Below are 16,742 nucleotides of genomic sequence, written 5' to 3'. Positions count from 1 at the left end.
GCAGGTTAAAAAAATTTGCATCTTAAAAATATTCACCCATCGAATACTAGTTCATGAATAGAGCTTAGACCAAAAATGGGCGAAAACTCCAATTATTCACCTTTAAATAGACGCAAAGCGCTTCATACATTTCCTCCATATATCCTCCTCCTGTATAGCAATGTTCTTTTTTGGCTGTGTTTTTACCATCTTTTTGAACAGCTGTCATTTTGAGGCGAAAATACATTCATATTATGCAAATTACAGCTGTAATATAATAACTCTAAAATGATGACTGTCCAAAAAGACAGCCGTAAACTGAGAACAGAGCAAAGATGTTGTGTGAACATAGCTTCTAAAAGTTTTTTTTAAGTTTTTTTTTTTTGTATTGTTGCGCTAAGATTTTACATTTAATAGTGAGTATCTGTTTGCTATAGATTCAAAATGCTTCGACCAATAGATTTGTACGTTATAATTATGTATGGCTTGAATCCTGCCTTATCTCATGTGTAAAAATATGTTACTTAGGAAATTTGCCGATTTTTTTTTTATTTTTATTTTTTCATTTGACTATTTATATTATAAAATAATCCTGAAATCTTACATTTCCTTTCACACCACTAGATCTAAAACTAAGCCAAAACTTACTGTTCTTTCAGTGGTGATAATAAGGAGGAGAACAGTTAAGATCTATTTTTTAATGGTGGTTTTAAATAATGGTCATAATCACTTTTATAAGCAGCCCAGGCAAGATGGCTACCCCTATATTAATGTACAACTGGATTTTTGGATCCACTGAACCGCAGCTAGCGATAGGGTAAGCTGGACCAGGCAACAAAGAGGTTGTCAGGAAATGTGCATTACTTATAGAAGAGTGTGTAAAGTAGTAACCAATTAAGGGTTTTCCGCCCCTTTAAATCTGTGAATGCCCTGCGCTAGCCAGGAAGACACAGTACAGGAGATAGAGCAGTGAGGTGCCCCAGGGAACAAAGAGGAGGTGGCAGTGGTCCAAAACATGTGAACTCCAGCGTCCGCATGAGGTGAGGAGCCGGTAGAGCAGGTGTGGCAGCGGCCCGAGTGCTGGGAGCTAACACAGCCCTAACATACAAAGAAATAAAATAAAAAAGGACAGCCGCCTGCAGTCCCCGGCCCAGAGCATACATTACCTGCACGGCGCTGCGGCTGTGTGTAAGGCTCCCGTCTCCCCTCGGTCCCCATTAGCCAATCAGTGATTCCGCTGCAGAATCCGGTACATGTGGAGCTACCCTTAAATTGATTTTTTTAAAGAACTTGCGGTGTGTTTTCTAATTTTCCAATTGACTATATGATAAAAATAATAAAGCTCAACTGAGAATTCCTGTTCTGTCTGTCTATGATGGAAAAGGGGAGAAAATGATCTGTACAACATAACAGCAAAAGGTTACACCAGTAGATAGAGATTTTAATAGATTCGCTAGATTGGCAGTTATAAAGAACTAGAAAATGTACCCGGCGCTGCTCGGGTATAAAGTGTCAGTGTATTAATTAGATTTATTCTAAGGTGCCCAGGAGGCCAATCTATGTCCTTGTTTTGTTTTTTTTTTGTTTAAGGGAAAATCGCTAGTAGCCCTATATGCCCCTATATACCCAAAAGTTCTGCACTGTTTATGTAAATTGTAGCTTATGCACGTTAGACATAAACTAAAAACTTCAAACATCCGACCTGTATACTTGTAGTGTGCAGTTAGGGGGGCTGTATACCTGTAGTGTATAGTTGAGGGGGTCCTGTATACCTGTAGTATGTAGTTGGGGGGGCTGTATACCTGTACTGTATAGTTTGGGAACTACTGTATATCTGCAGTGTATAGCTGGTAGAGGTCCTGTATACCTGTACTGTATAGTTGGGGATCCTGTATACCTGTAATATATAGTTGGTGAAGGTGCTGTATTCCTATAATGTATAGTTGGAGGACTTCTATACCTGTAGTTTATAGTTTGAGGGTCCTGGATATCTGTAGTGTATAGTTGGTGGAGGTCTTGTATACCTGTAGTGTAAAGTTTGGGGGTCCTGTATAGCTGTAGTACAAAGTTGGTGGAGGTGCCGTATACCTGTAGTATATTGTTGGTGGAGGTCCTGTATATTTGTAGTGTATAGTTTGGGGTCCTGTATACCTGTAGTATAGAGTTGGTGGAGGTGCTGGATACCTGTAGTATATAGTTCACGGGTCCTGTATACCTGTAGTGTATAGTTTAGGGGTCCTGTGTACCTGTAGTTTATAATTGGTAGAGGTCTTGTATACCTGTAGTGTAAAGTTTGGGGGTCCTGTATAGCTGTAGTATAAAGTTGGTGGAGGTGCTGTATACCTGTAGTATATAGTTGGTGGAGGTCCTGTATATTTGTAGTGTATAGTTTGGGGTCCTGTATACCTGTAGTATAGAGTTGGTGGAGGTGCTGTATACCTGTAGTATAGAGTTGGTGGAGATCTGGTATACCTGAAGTATATAGTTCAGGGGTCCTGTATACCTGTAGTGTATAGTTTGGGGGTCCTGTATACCTGTAGTATATAGTTGGTGGAGTTCATGTATACCTATATTGTATAGTTTTGGGGTCCTGTATACCTGTAGTGTATAGTTTGGCATCCTGTATACCTGTAGTATAGAGTTGGCTGGGGTGCTGTATAACTGTAGTGTATAGTTTTGGGTTCCTGTATACCTGTAGTGTATAGTTTGGGGTCCTGTATACCTGTAGTATATAGTTGATGGAGGTCCTGTATACCTGTAGTGTATACGTTTGGGGTCCTGTATACCTGTAGTGTATAGATGGTGGAGGTCCTGTATACCTGTAGTGTATAGTTTTGGGTTCCTGTATAGCTGTAGTGTATAGTTTGGGGTCCTGTATACCTGTAGTGTATAGATGGTGGAGGTCCTGTATACCTGTTGTGTATAGTTTTGGGGTCCTGTTTACCTGTAGTGTTCTGTAGTTTTTAGTTGGGGGGTCCTGTATACCTGTACTGTATAGTTTTGGGGTCCTGTATACCTGTAGTATAGAGTTGGTGAAGGTGCTGTATACCTGTAGTATAGAGTTGTTGGAGGTCATGTATACCTGTAATGTATAGTTTTGGGGTCCTGTATACCTGTAGTATATAGTTGGTGGAGTTCCTGTATATCTGTAGTGTATAGTTTTGGGTCCTGTATACCTGTAGTATAGAGTTGGTGGGGGTGCTGTATACCTGTAGTATAGAGTTGGTGGGGGTGCTGTATACCTGTAGTGTATAGTTTGGGGTCCTATATACCTGTAGTATAGAGTTGGTGGAGGTGCTGTATACCTGTAGTGTATAGTTTGGGGTCCTATATACCTGTAGTATATAGTCAGTGGAGGTCCTGTATACCTGTAGTATAGAGTTGGTGGAGGTCCTGTATACCTGTAGTGTATAGTTTGGGGTCCTGTATTCTTGTAGCATATAGGTGGTGGAGGTCCCGTGCACCTGTAGTGTATAGTTTTGGGGTCCTGTATACCTGTAGTATAGAGTTGGTGGAGGTCCTGTATACCTGTAGTTTATAGTTTGGGGGTCCTATATACCTGTAGTATATAGTCAGTGGAGGTCCTGTATACCTGTAGTGTATAGTTTTGGGTCCTGTATACCTGTAGTATAGAGTTGGTGGGGGTGCTTTATACCTGTAGTATATAGTTGGTGGAGGTCCTGTATACCTGTAGTTTATAGTTTGGGGGTCCTATATACCTGTAGTATATAGTCAGTGGAGGTCCTGTATACCTGTAATATAGAGTTGGTGGAGGTCCTGTATACCTGTAGTGTATAGTTTGCGGTCCTGTATACTTGTAGTATATAGGTGGTGGAGGTCCCGTGCACCTGTAGTGTATAGTTTTGGGGTCCTGTATACCTGTAGTGTCCTGTATACCTGCAGGGTCGTATTTACCATTAGGCACTTGTGGTCTGCCTAGGGCAGCACCTTGCATGGGAGCAGCACCAGGGAGCAGGGGGAAGGAAAAAACTTTTTATTTTTTTATTTTTCTAGTCTTCCACCTCCTGTTCAGACTTTGCCAGAAAATCTAGTGTCTTTTCGAAGTAGTATTGGTCAGGTCTGGTGTGGCGGTGTTATCCAGTCACAGTATGGCGGTATTGGTCAGGTCTGGTATGGCAGTGTAATCCAGTCACAGTATGGCCATATTGGTCAGGTCTGGTATGGCTGTGTTATTGCTTTGTGTGCAGTGTGGAGATTTTCCCAATCATCTCTATGGGGCTCTTACCCCTCCGCCTCCCCTCCTGTACATCTGGCGGGGACGGGACCTTCCCTATAACCTTCCCGGGCACCTAATGTATCTGTGTGCCTAATTTGGGGTCAAACAGTTCAGGCGTTTGGAAGTCTATATGGGACAGACAGACAGACAGACTTTCATTTTTATGATATAGATGAGCGATGCTCTGGAGGTGCATGCGCAATGTGCTCCATTCATTCTGGGGACATATTGTCTTCTTTTTAAGAAGTGGAAAGCTGATAGATAAGCGTCTGATCATTGGGACTGATCCCAAGAACATTGAGCTGTGCAACACTCAGAAGCCACACAGATAATGAACATGCAGTGCACTTTATTAGTTCTGGGGACACTATTCTTCCATTCCCATGGATTGATGGGGGTCCTAGTGGTTAGAATACTAAAGCTCCGCTTGTTAAACCCCTCTCCTGTGAATAAACATTAATTTCTTCAGATAAAAATGCCCCTTTAGGCCAGTTTCACAGCAGATTTCACACTCCAAGTTTCTAATACTGTAATAATCTCAATGGGGTTTCATACCCACAGCGGAATTGTCATTCCTCTTTGAGTATGTAACATTGGCCTCTTTAACCCCCCGCCGCTCACAGCATACATTACCTGTTCTGCGCTCCGGCTGCATCTGAGGCTCCCGATTCTCGTAGGCCCCCTCAGCCAATCAGTGCACAGCCCCGCCACTGTTTTCCCCTCCATAGTCTACAGTCTAAAAATGAAGGTGGTCTACCAGCTTTTGCCAATAATATTTTCTTACCTTAGACTATGCTAACCGGAAACTTATAGGTTGTTCCCATCCTAGGCATTCAGGGCATACCAAAGGATGAGCCTTAAATGTCTGATAGATGCAGGTCCTACATCTTTCTATAGAATGGGGGACCCCCTTCCACTATACTGTCAGATGAGGTAAATATAGTGGTAGCTTGGTTTAAGAGTGTTTTGCAAGACAAGCTCACAGTTTTTCAAAATTGTAACTTGGTTTAAGAGCATTGCTTTGGTTTAAGAGCTCCCTGTACTGGGTGGAAGGGGGAGTGGAGGAGGGGCATGGTCTGCATAGTGTGGTGTACAGCACTGTATTCTGACCCAGGAAGTCTCCCTCACCTTCCAAATCATAGCAGATCCACTTCCTTCCTACTTCATGTTCCCTGCAGTCTCTGCCAGCCCTTGTGTTTCTCAACCTTTCCATTCCTGCTATAATGTGCCTGCACTTACACTCAGCTATAAACATTGCTGCTATAATGTGCCTACACTAACACTCAGCCATTCACACTGCTGTATAGAAAAGATTTGTCACTGTCCTCCTGCACAGCTCTGTGATTCTCACTTCCTGATTGGTCCATGCTGAACCCACCCCCTTCCCCATTGCTGTCATGCTGTCCACACAGACCTCTGACAGCAGCCCTGCTTCTCTATTCTGTTGTACTAGGCTACTGCATTATTTGGATCGGCAGTTCTATCCTATAAACTGCTGTTGTTTTTTTCGTTCTTATGCACGTACTATACATTACACTCTACATGCTGATTGCTAAACTGTACAGTAACTAATAATATAATATATATATTCAGCTGTTTCTCATTCTTTGTTTCATCTGTTCTACATTACATTCAGAATAAAAATCATTTTTTTTTTGAGGTGTGGAACTAATTGTCTGCATATCAGTGATTTCTTATGGGAAAATTTGCTTTGGTTTGAGTGGATTTGGATTACAAGCACGGTCCTGGAACGAATTATGCTGGAAATCCAAGGCACCACTGTAATTGTTTTTTACAATAATAAAATGAAAGAGCCGTTCAACTTCTTTACAGGACCCAGACTGCGCAAATCAGTAGTAGTAAGATAAAAGGTATTATCCCGCAATCACAGTATACAGCCATATACACTAGCAGTGGGTGTCTGAACACACTGACTGTGTCACAACAGCTTCTTAATATATGGTTTTTATACTTTTAGCCCTAACAAGGGCTTTTGGGGGTCCCTTCCTACCTAACTACATCTAAAAGCTTTCTGTCCCAAAAAATGTAGCCTGACACAGCATGGGGGTGACAACAGCGTGACCAAGTTAGACGGGGTAGCACCTGTCACCGTGTCTGACCCTGGGTTCACTCATGTGCTGCCCACACCGAGGATTGAGGGGCCTATCTCAGTCACGTTTTTTCAGGCCTCTTCCTCCAACTCCTCCTCCTCCTCTTAATTACCATCCATGAGCACAGCGTCTTCAGTCGGTAGCTCTGGGCTCAGCAGCACTGCCGTGGGTAAGTTGCAACTGGAGGTGCTGAAACTGATGAGCTTAGGTGACGTGCCTACGCGATGCAATTCCAAGTTAAACATGTTAGCCAGGGTTTACCAGCACTGCAGAGCGATTGTAGACTGCCAGATGACAACTTCCATGAGAACTGGTAGTCAGGTTAGTCCGCTTCCTCAAGTCTACAATGAGGAGTGGATGTGGATGTCTGATATATTTTAGGTGTTAAGCCCCTTTGAGGAGTCAACACAGATGGTCAGCGTCACCATCCCGCTGCCTTGGCAGAGTCAGAGGCTTTGCACATGTCACATTAGATGGGGAAAGAAGTAAAGTTGCTTGATAGCCATACCCCCCTCAGACCTGTTTATCAGGGCGTATTGGAGGAGGGGGAGGATGAGGAGGAGACTATTTGCGAGACTGAAGAGAGTACATACAGTATGCTCATTCCTTCTTATCTGTTAAGCGTGTATGGGCTGAAGAGGAGGAGGAAATGGAGAGTCAGCCTATTGAGGAGAGGGAATTCTTGCGTGTGGGGATTTCATGTTAGGCTGCCTTTCCCGTGACCCTTGCGTTAGAAACATTTTAGACAGGGCATAATCACTGATAAGCGTACCCGCCTATCAACTGACAGTGCTGACAGGCTGATGCTTATTAAAAAGAATAATGGCTGGATTTTAACGTAAACCAACTCTCCACAGGGGGGAAGCAGCTCAAAATAAAGATTCTTCATGTATCCTCTTGTCCTCCTCTATCTCTTCTTACACAAACTCTGAGCAACAGGCAATTTTTCAGAGGACCAACTGGCTCTCTTCAAACAATGTTTATGGAGTGCCACCTAGAGGCCCTCTCTCCAATCATTTTTTTTAAGAGGGTCCACTACAGACACTCAAAAACTATTTTTAGGAGGGTCAACTACAGCCTTTTGACTGGAATCTCATTGATGACCGCTCTACCTCAGTCGAACTTGGTCAATCTGTTGTTACCGCCATGCTGTGTCAGGCAAAATTCTTGGGTGGTTCACCTGCTACCTCAGTCAAACTTGATCAATCTGTTGTCACCGCCATGCTGTGTCAGGCAAAATTTTTGGGTGGTTCACCTGCTACCTCAGTCGAACTTGGTCAATCTGTTGTCACCGCCATGCTGTGGCAGGCTAAATTTTTGGGTGGTTTACCTGCTACCTCATCTAACTTGGTCACTCTGTTGTGACCGCCATGCTGTGTCAGGCTGAATTTTTGGGTGTTTCGCCTGCTATGGCAAGAACAAGAAAATCAGCCATGACTAAGGAGCTCAGGCTCTGAAACGCATCGGTTTTTCCCTCTGTGGACTTCCATGTAATTTTAACTATGTATTTTTGAATAAATTTGGATTTTTATCGCACTGGTTGGAGCTGGATTCACATTGCTGTTTTTTGCACAAATGTTTCACCTGCTACCTCATCTAACTTGGTCACTCTGTTGTCACCGCCATGCTGTGCAAGGCTTAATTTGTGGGTGGTTTAGCTGCTATCTCAGTCTAACCAAGCCACTCTTGGGTTCACTGGAAAATGCAGTCTCAGTCAAACTATGTAATTTAGAGGTTCACCACCAAGGTTTGCCAGACTACAATTCTAGGGGGTTCACCTACAATCTCAGTCATTCAGAAGTGCACCACCGTACTTTTTCAAACCAATTGTTTCTGAGGGTCACCTCCAGGCTCGCCACTATACTGTCGCCCAAAATTGTCTAGAGGGTCACCACCAGGCTGTTTCCCAGCCTAAGAGACATCCATGCATGCTGCTCCTGTTGTTTTCTGTCTATTCCGTGGTATTTCCATCATTTTCTGAGGTTTCCATGTTGTCAGGCAACCTTCCCTGTGCAGAGCTTTGGTCCCCTGCAAAAATGCTCGAGTCTCCTATTGACGACCATTTGACTCAAATAATGAGCACCCAAGAATTTTAGTATTCGCCCATCTCTAGTAACAAGGTGACTATAGGAACAGTAATGGGGGATAGCAGAGACTATCAGATACAGCAACAGAGGAAGAATTAGCTATAGCAACAGGAGACTTGGGCAATGGTTAGATCAAAGAACAGGAGACAGGGGCAATGGTTGGTTGCTGGGAACTATCCCTACTTGCTGACGTAAATTAAAGTTAAATTGTCTTTGTACGATTTTGCTACAGTTTGACTAATTCATGTGCAAATACTTAGGCTTGTGCTGATATAGAGCAACCCCTCAGGTAGATGCATGTGAATTTGCATTTAGGGGGTTAAACAAGCCGAGGCTCCATTTGCCTGGTGGCTTTATTTTCTCAGTATGATAATAATTGATAGTGTGCTCTATTATCTGATTACCATAATTATTTTACTCCAATAGGCAGTGGCCAAGTCAGTGCAGCTCACAGTCAATTCTTCCATCACTTTCTTTAGAAACCATTACAGACTGACAAATGACAAATTTCTGGGATTTTTTTCCCCCATTGTTATGTTTACATTAAAATAGATTTGCTTATTTTAACACTTGAATCTATCATAAGACATTTTCCCATGACTGTCTCCTGATGTGAGCAGTAAATGTTCCCATCATGTTTTGTATATTAATTCCTGGCTATTATATAAAGACCATGTGCCCCGGTGTAGAGGAAATCACCCGGTCTGCTATACAAGATTACAGGATGGCTTGCAGCACCCATAAGCACTATCCTGTACATGGCTATGATTCCAGACAACACTTGGAGCATTATTTCTCAGATAAATCTAAAAATGTCTTTGTAGATGATGCCTTGATATTTCCCATTGAAAATCTTAGAAGAATCTTCTCAGAGGGTACGTACTGTATCATGAATTGTTGCTTATTTGGTTTTACACAATTGCAAACAACTGAATACTAATAGGGCAAACTCTTCCTTGGTGACAACCCCCCCCCCCCCCCTGTCACCAGAGGAAAGCCTTTATTTTTGAATGTGGGTTGGGGTTAAGGAAAGTCATTGATTTCTCCTCTGCAATAACAGGACCTAAGAAAATGTATCGTGAGTAATTGAGGGGATCTAAAATTTTTAAGTTGCACTAAGGCTGGGTTCACACTATGTTTCTGTAATCTATTTTTTTTTCCATTCAATTTTGCAAAAAACAGATGGAAAAATGGATGAATTTGTGTGCATCCACTTTGATCATTTTTTTCCATTGACTTTCATTAAAAAAAAAAAAAACACAAATCAAAACGCATCTGGTTTTTTTTAATGCACACAAAATGGATGTACACAAATCCCTCCATTTTTCCATCCGTTTTTGAAAAAAAAAAAAAAAGGATAGCAAAAACATAGTGTGAACTCAGCTTTACTGTAAAATCTGCTATGCGCCAATTTGTGACTGATCAATGCCATTGTGTAACCTTTTTTGTGACTATGATAGTGTAGGACAGGGGTGTCAAACTCAAATACACGGTGGGCCAAAATTAAAAAAATTAGACAAAGTCGTGGGCCAACTTAATTTATTGAAGAGGGCATTCAGCAGATTAGCATACAGCAGTCCTGGCACTGTCAATTTTGTTCATCTCCCAGCCAGGGCCGATTCTGGGGTTTCTGCCGCCTGAGGCAGACCTCAGGCGGCCGCCCCGAGTGATGGCCGGTAACCCGCCCAAGACCCCCCCCCCCCCCCCCCCCCCCCCGCGGCCGCAGCCATCCACTCGCCTGTCTCACACCGCAGCCGGCCCGCACTCTCTGCTGTCTCCACATCCCGTCAGGTCCCGCGATCACCCCAGCGCGTCCCCCACCGACCCTGTGCACTCACTAAACACAGCCTGGAGGTCCGTGACAGCTGCAGGGTGACATCGCGGGACCTGACGGGATGTGGAGAGCGCGGGTGACGGGACAGGTGAGCGGCCGCTGTCATTTTTGTTAAGTGATACTCAACAAAAATGACAGCAGGGGGGACATAATGCCGCCCCCTGCCGGACCGCAAAATCTGCCGCCTGAGGCGGAAGACTCATTCCGCCTCATGGCAGAAGCGGGCCTGCTCCCAGCACTGTGCACTTTGATGAGATAAATAGCTATCATATGTTTAAACCCCAACCCCAATGGTTACCCATCATTTCCCCCAAGCAGTAGCTAATCCCATAACTGCCCTATGCAGTAGGCAACCCCTTCAATAGTGTCCCACATAGTAACCAGCCCTCCCAATATTGCCCCACATAGCAGCTAGCCCTACTAATGGTGCCTCATATAGTAGCCAGCCCTTCCAATGGTGACCCATATAATAGTCACCCCCCAAAATGTCCCATATAGTAGCCAGCCCTTCCAGTAGTGCTCCATCTAGTAGCCAGCCTTCAATGGTGTCTTATATAGTAGCCAGCCCTCCCAATAGTGTCTTATATAGAAGCCAGCACTCCACAATAGTATTATATAAAAGTCAGCCCTCTTAATAGCCTGTTATATAGTAGCCAGCCCTCCCCATAGTCTCACACATAGTAGCCAGCCCTCCCCATAGTCTCATACATGGTAGCCAGCCCTCCCCCATAGTATGTTATATAGAATCCAGCCCTCCCAAAGTCTCTTATATAATAGCCAACCCTCCCCATAGTATGTTATATAGTAGCCATCCCTCCCTCACAGTATGTTATATAGTAGCCAGCCCTCCCCATAGTATGTTATATAGTAGCCAGCCCTCCCTCATAGTATGTTATGTAGAAGCCAGCCCTCCCCAAGTCTCTTATATAATATCCAGCCGTCCCCATAGTATTTTATATAGTAGCCAGCCCTCCCATATAGTATGTTATATAGTAGCCAACCCTCCCTCATAGTATGTTATGTAGAAGCCGGCCCTCCCCAAGTCTCTTTTATAGTAGCCAGCCCTCCCCCATAGTCTCTTTTATAGTAGCCAGCCCTCCCCCATAGTCTCTTATATAGTAGCCAGCCCTCCTCCATAGTCTCTTTTATAGTAGCCAGCCCTCCCCCATAGTCTCTTATATAGTAGCCAGCCCTCCCCCATAGTCTCTTATATAGTAGCCAGCCCTCCCCCATAGTCTCTTATATAGTAGCCAGCCCTCCCTCATAGTCTCTTATATAGTAGCCAGCCCTCCCCCATAGTCATTTATATAGTAGTTAGCCCTCCCCAAGTTTCTTATATAGTAGCCAGCCCTCCCCCATAGTCTCTTATATAGTAGCCAGCCCTCCCCCATAGTCTCTTTTATAGTAGCCAGCCCTCCCCCATAGTCTCTTATATAGTAGCCAGCCCTCCCCCATAGTCTCTTATATAGTAGCCAGCCCTCCCCCATAGTCTCTTATATAGTAGCCAGCCCTCCCTCATAGTCTCTTATATAGTAGCCAGCCCTCCCCCATAGTCATTTATATAGTAGTTAGCCCTCCCCAAGTTTCTTATATAGTAGCCAGCCCTTCCCCATAGTCTCTTACATAGTAGCCAGCTGTCCCCAATAGTGTTTTATATAGAAGTCAGCCCTCCAAAATAGTCTTATATAAAAGTCAGCCCTCTCAATAGCCTGTTATATAGTAGCCAGCCCTCTCCATAGTCTCATACATTGTAGCCAGCTGCAGATCCTGTAGGTGTGAACGCACCCTAAGGGTATAAACACACGCAGCAAATACGCAACAAATACGCAACAAATATGCAGCAGATTAGATCTAAATAACTGAACACAGCATCAAATCTGCACCATCAAATCTGCTGCGTATCTGCTGTGTATACGGTGTGTGTGTTTGTACCCTAAAACTTTTAATTTTTTTTTTTTACACTTTTATAGTCCCCTTAGGTGACTATTACATTACTACATTAGATTGCACACACTGATCACTGCTATGCCATAGAATAGCAGGGATCAGTCTCATCTGCAGGCCTGTGGCAGGCTCTATCAAAAGAGTGAAGATCAGACTGCATGGAGGTAAGGAGCATACTTCCGGCAGTCGGGTAGTGCGATCAGGACCCCCGCAGACACACTGCGGGTGTCCCGATCGCTAAGCGACCAGAGATGCTCCCGTCACTTACACTTAAACGCTGTGGGGTGTACATTTATGCCCGTTTGCGCCAAGGCCCAGGCTGCAGGAGCATAAATATATGCCCGTGTCGTTAAGGGGTTAAAAACTAGAGATCATGGCGAAAAAATTACACCCCAACCAGCCTTGTAAATGGAATAATAAAAGCACTATGGCTCTTAGAAGACGAGGAGGAACATTGCTTCAATTTGACCCGGACATCCGTGCATCAATGATCTTAGATCATGAAGGGGTTAAAAAATATATCTGATCAACTCCATTGTGGCCACCCTTTATAACAGAGGTGGCCAGTCAGCTGTGTGTGGAGGAGAGAGCAGGATGGCAGCCGGCAGTTACAGCAGAGCAGGGAGAGACTAACAGAGTGATAAAGGGACAGAGAGAAGAGGAATGGACGAAATTGGATGGTTTATATAGAACAAAGAAAAAGAAAAGGACTATAATAGCACACCTGTATAGTGTTACAAAAACAATTCATTTTATTTTATTAAAGCACAGAAAAAAACTTTAAAAACATTTAAAAACATACACTCATAATACAGATCAAAATAAGCTGAACTATAACCTCTGTCCAAAACCGGCAATGGTGTACTGCCTATTCCCTCAGTGAAGTCGCACTGTGCGACGCAGCGCGTTGGGCGTGTTCATACCAACTGTCTGGTGACAGTCCTTGGTGCAGGTTGTATACTCTACTGCAGTTTATCATGCATATCTAAATACCAATACATGTTTTCTCCTATTCCTATATGCACAAGTTTTTCATTTGTTTCCCTCACTCATGGAATAGGCAGTACACCATTGCCGGTTTTGGACAAAGGTTATAGTTCAGCTTATTTTGATCTGTACTGAGTGTATGTTTTTAAATGTTTTTAAAGTTTTTTCTGTGCTTTAATAAAATAAAATGAATTGTTTTTGTAACACTATACAGGTGTGCTATTATAGTGCTTTGCTTTTACTTTGTTCTATATATCCTGATTTCTTAGCATTTTAGCACCCTATATACTTTATATTGGGTGGTGCCCTCCTCATAATTATCAGAAATTGGATGGTTGACAATTTTTTCAATGGTGATTTTCCTACTTTTGACACTTTTACAACAACATTCTTTATTTTTTCTGTAATAGTCCCAGTATTGTAGCTACTATAGTTTGGCTGTTTTTTTTTTTTTTTTTTTAAAGGAAAATTTGATTTACGAATCTTAACGAGTTTGACCAAAAATGTGTGCACTGAGGGAAGGTACTATGGCCTCTCTGTCCAAATCCTCCCCATCCCCTTCTTCTTTATGAGTTATCTGCAGTGATGTAGCTAGGGACACATATTATTGAAAAGAGTCAGGCAGATGGATTGGTGCTTTGAGAGTTGTAGTACTGCCACCAGTGCAACGATCCTCATATTAAGCATGACATTAAAATACAAGATTTCGGGAAAACGGTGCTGAAGTTGAAGGTAAGAAAACTGTCTATTTAATAAGCATCCCCACACCTATAGGAATATAACAGCTGATTCTTCTCTTTATTACACGGGACGATATCTGCCTGATTCGGCATACAATCACTATGTACTGTATAATAGTGCCTTTACTTACCTCTGTGCTGTCTGCTCCTCTGTTTTAGGCAGTAGCAGAGTGCCGATCTGACGGATCAATGCTGTGCAGTGGTATAGCATTGACCAGTACAAGCAAATAAAAAAAGTATAAAGCCCCCTCCCCCTTTTTTTTTCATTGAAAAAGCAATGGCGGAGATTTATCAAACTGGTGTAAAGTACAATTGTCTTAGTTGTCCCTAGAGACCAATCAGATTCATCTTTTCATTCCTCGCAGATTCTTTGGGAAAAAAAAGTGGAATCTGATTGGTTGCTGGGGCAACTAAGACAATTCTACTTTACACCGGTTTGATAAATGTCCCCCAATGTTTCCATTTGTTGCTGGAAATACTAAGAGAATTAATATATCTTAAATGCCTCAAAACTGATTCCCCCCCTCCAGGTCAAATTAAAGGAGATGTCCTGGTCGACTTCAGTTCTAGTTCCCTAGTCTATCATCTCTATGCCACCTGTGAGTTTTTCAAACACATCATAGTGCTGAAGATCAGTGACAGATGCATCCTGGAGCTGAAGAGATGGCTGGACTCACGGACAGGGGCATTTGATTGGGGACATATTACACAAATTCATGCAGACGTAGAAGGAGAGAGGTAAAGGATTTGAGCAGATAATTTACTTTCACATAAGTGACTCTCACAACAGTCATTTTAGGTAGAACTGCACGAATCGGGCACCGGATTTGATTAGAATTTGGCAGCTGATTTATACTCGGCCGCACACGTTTGCTGGTGCCGCGCAGAACACTGAGCCTCTATGCTCAGTGTAAAGGATCTTGGGAGCCTACCCTTCTCTCTTACACATGAGTCACCTGAAATAAATCCCCAAAAATCTTTGTATTTCAAAATCCAAACCAATTTTGGTGATTTTTCACAAATAATTTGATTTGTTTAGAATGAATTTAGTCATCTCTAGCCCTGTATAATATTATTACTGTTGGAAAGGAGTGTAAGTTGGGCTTTTTTGTTTTGTTTTGTTTTACCAGTAGTTGAAGTCAATAGTTCAATAGTAACTACTGAGCTCTTCATTGATGACAATTAGAGATGAGCGAACCTGGAGCATGCTCGAGTCGATCCGAACCCGAACTTTCGGCATTTGATTAGCGGTGGCTGCTGAAGTTGGATAAAGCCCTAAGGCTATGTGGAAATCATGGATATAGTCATCGGCTGTATCCATGTTTTTCAAACAACCTTAGAGCTTTATCCAAGTTCAGCAGCCCCCGCTAATCAAATGCCGAACGTTCGGATCGACTCGAACCCGAACCCGGTTCGCTCATCTCTAATGATAATCACTTAAAAAATATATATATTCTATTTCTTTCAGTGACCTGCTAGAGGACAAAGAAGGAAAAGTGAGATCAGCCGCTCAACATGTTGTAAAATGTGACCTCAAGAAAGAGAATATGACGGATCCGATAGTCTTACCACCAGCCGATTGTATCATCAGCGCTTGGCTTCTAGATGAGATCAGCAAAGACCAAGATGATTACATCAGATATCTGAGGAAGTTCTCAGGGTTGCTGAAACCTGGAGGACAGCTCATATTACTTGGGTGTTTAGAGAGAACATATTATACAGTGGGTAAAGACAAGCTCCATGCTGTAACATATGATGAGGAATTTGTCAGGAAAGCTCTAGTTGGAGAAGGATTTGTTATTGATGACTGTAAGGTTAAGAAGAGAACGAATGTGAGTGACCTTATCGACTATAAGGGTGTCATAGTCATTGCAGCTCATAAGGGGAAATAAGAAAAGTACAAATTTAAACTAGGTTTAGGTTGAGCATAGGATTCCAGACATATACCCCCAAAGGAAGGCTTTAACATATGCCACTATGTAGATGTATAAAAACATACATGCCCTATGGGGTTCCGTGTAAAAACCGAAACAAAAAAACAACATGTATACATATGGTTTGGTAATTTTTGTGATATGCTTCTGCATAGAAAAGTGTAGTTGTCTATACTTTTGTATACAGTTTGTAAAAAGTATACCAAAGTATATAACCCCAAAAGTTGCCAAAACTATACTTTTTCACCAGGTTTTTTTTTTCCCAGGTCTTTTCATTATATTTCTGCAATTCCAAACTTTGCAAAATTTAGCTCTTGTCAGTGTTCAGAAGTCCCATAGAGAGTAAATAATGCCATGGTAGCACACATGCATGCTATCCCTCCAATAAGTTAAGTTATATTTGACCTCTGTTTTTTCAGTCGCTTGAGGTCCTAAAGGTCAGATACATTTAGCTACTTACCCTCATCTTGTGGTAAAGAATACTATTTAATCTTGGAATAAACCCTTTAAGTTCACAGGTCTTGAGTTTATAAGTAAATCTTGAAATTATGGTTTAATAATCACTGGTCAACAGCCAAAAAGGTTCCGACATGAAAACAGTTGAACTTAACTAATTTTGGGGTGGTAAGATCGAAAATGATGATCAAATTTTGAAATTGGCTCTAATTTTCAAAAAGTTTGCATCATCAGTTTTGCATCATCAACTGGTATATTGCATCATCTTAGAATGACCAATAGTTATGGTATAAGGCTAGGTTCACACTGCGTTTTTGCTATCCGTGTTTTTTATCCGTTTCATCCGAAAAACGGATGAAAAAAAAAACAGATGCATTTGTGTGCATCCGTTTTGATCTGCTTTTCCATTGACTTTCATTATAAAAAAAAAAGG

The 16,742-nt window shown here is 42.5% G+C and overlaps 1 protein-coding gene across 1 annotated transcript; it reads left to right on the top strand.

Annotated features, from left to right (window-relative positions):
* The first annotated feature begins 9,126 nt into the window (after positions 1 to 9,126).
* LOC138769105 (nicotinamide N-methyltransferase-like) lies at positions 9,127 to 16,742 on the top strand. Its single transcript, XM_069947329.1, has 3 exons — positions 9,127 to 9,289; positions 14,450 to 14,657; positions 15,388 to 16,742. The coding sequence occupies exons 1-3, from the start codon at positions 9,139 to 9,141 to the stop codon at positions 15,809 to 15,811; spliced, it is 783 nt and encodes a 260-aa protein (XP_069803430.1). The 5' UTR covers positions 9,127 to 9,138; the 3' UTR covers positions 15,812 to 16,742.

This window comes from Dendropsophus ebraccatus, chromosome 12 (assembly GCF_027789765.1).
Source record: "Dendropsophus ebraccatus isolate aDenEbr1 chromosome 12, aDenEbr1.pat, whole genome shotgun sequence".
In the NCBI taxonomy this organism is placed as follows: domain Eukaryota; kingdom Metazoa; phylum Chordata; class Amphibia; order Anura; family Hylidae; genus Dendropsophus; species Dendropsophus ebraccatus.
This window is presented reverse-complemented; position numbering and strand designations above follow the sequence as displayed.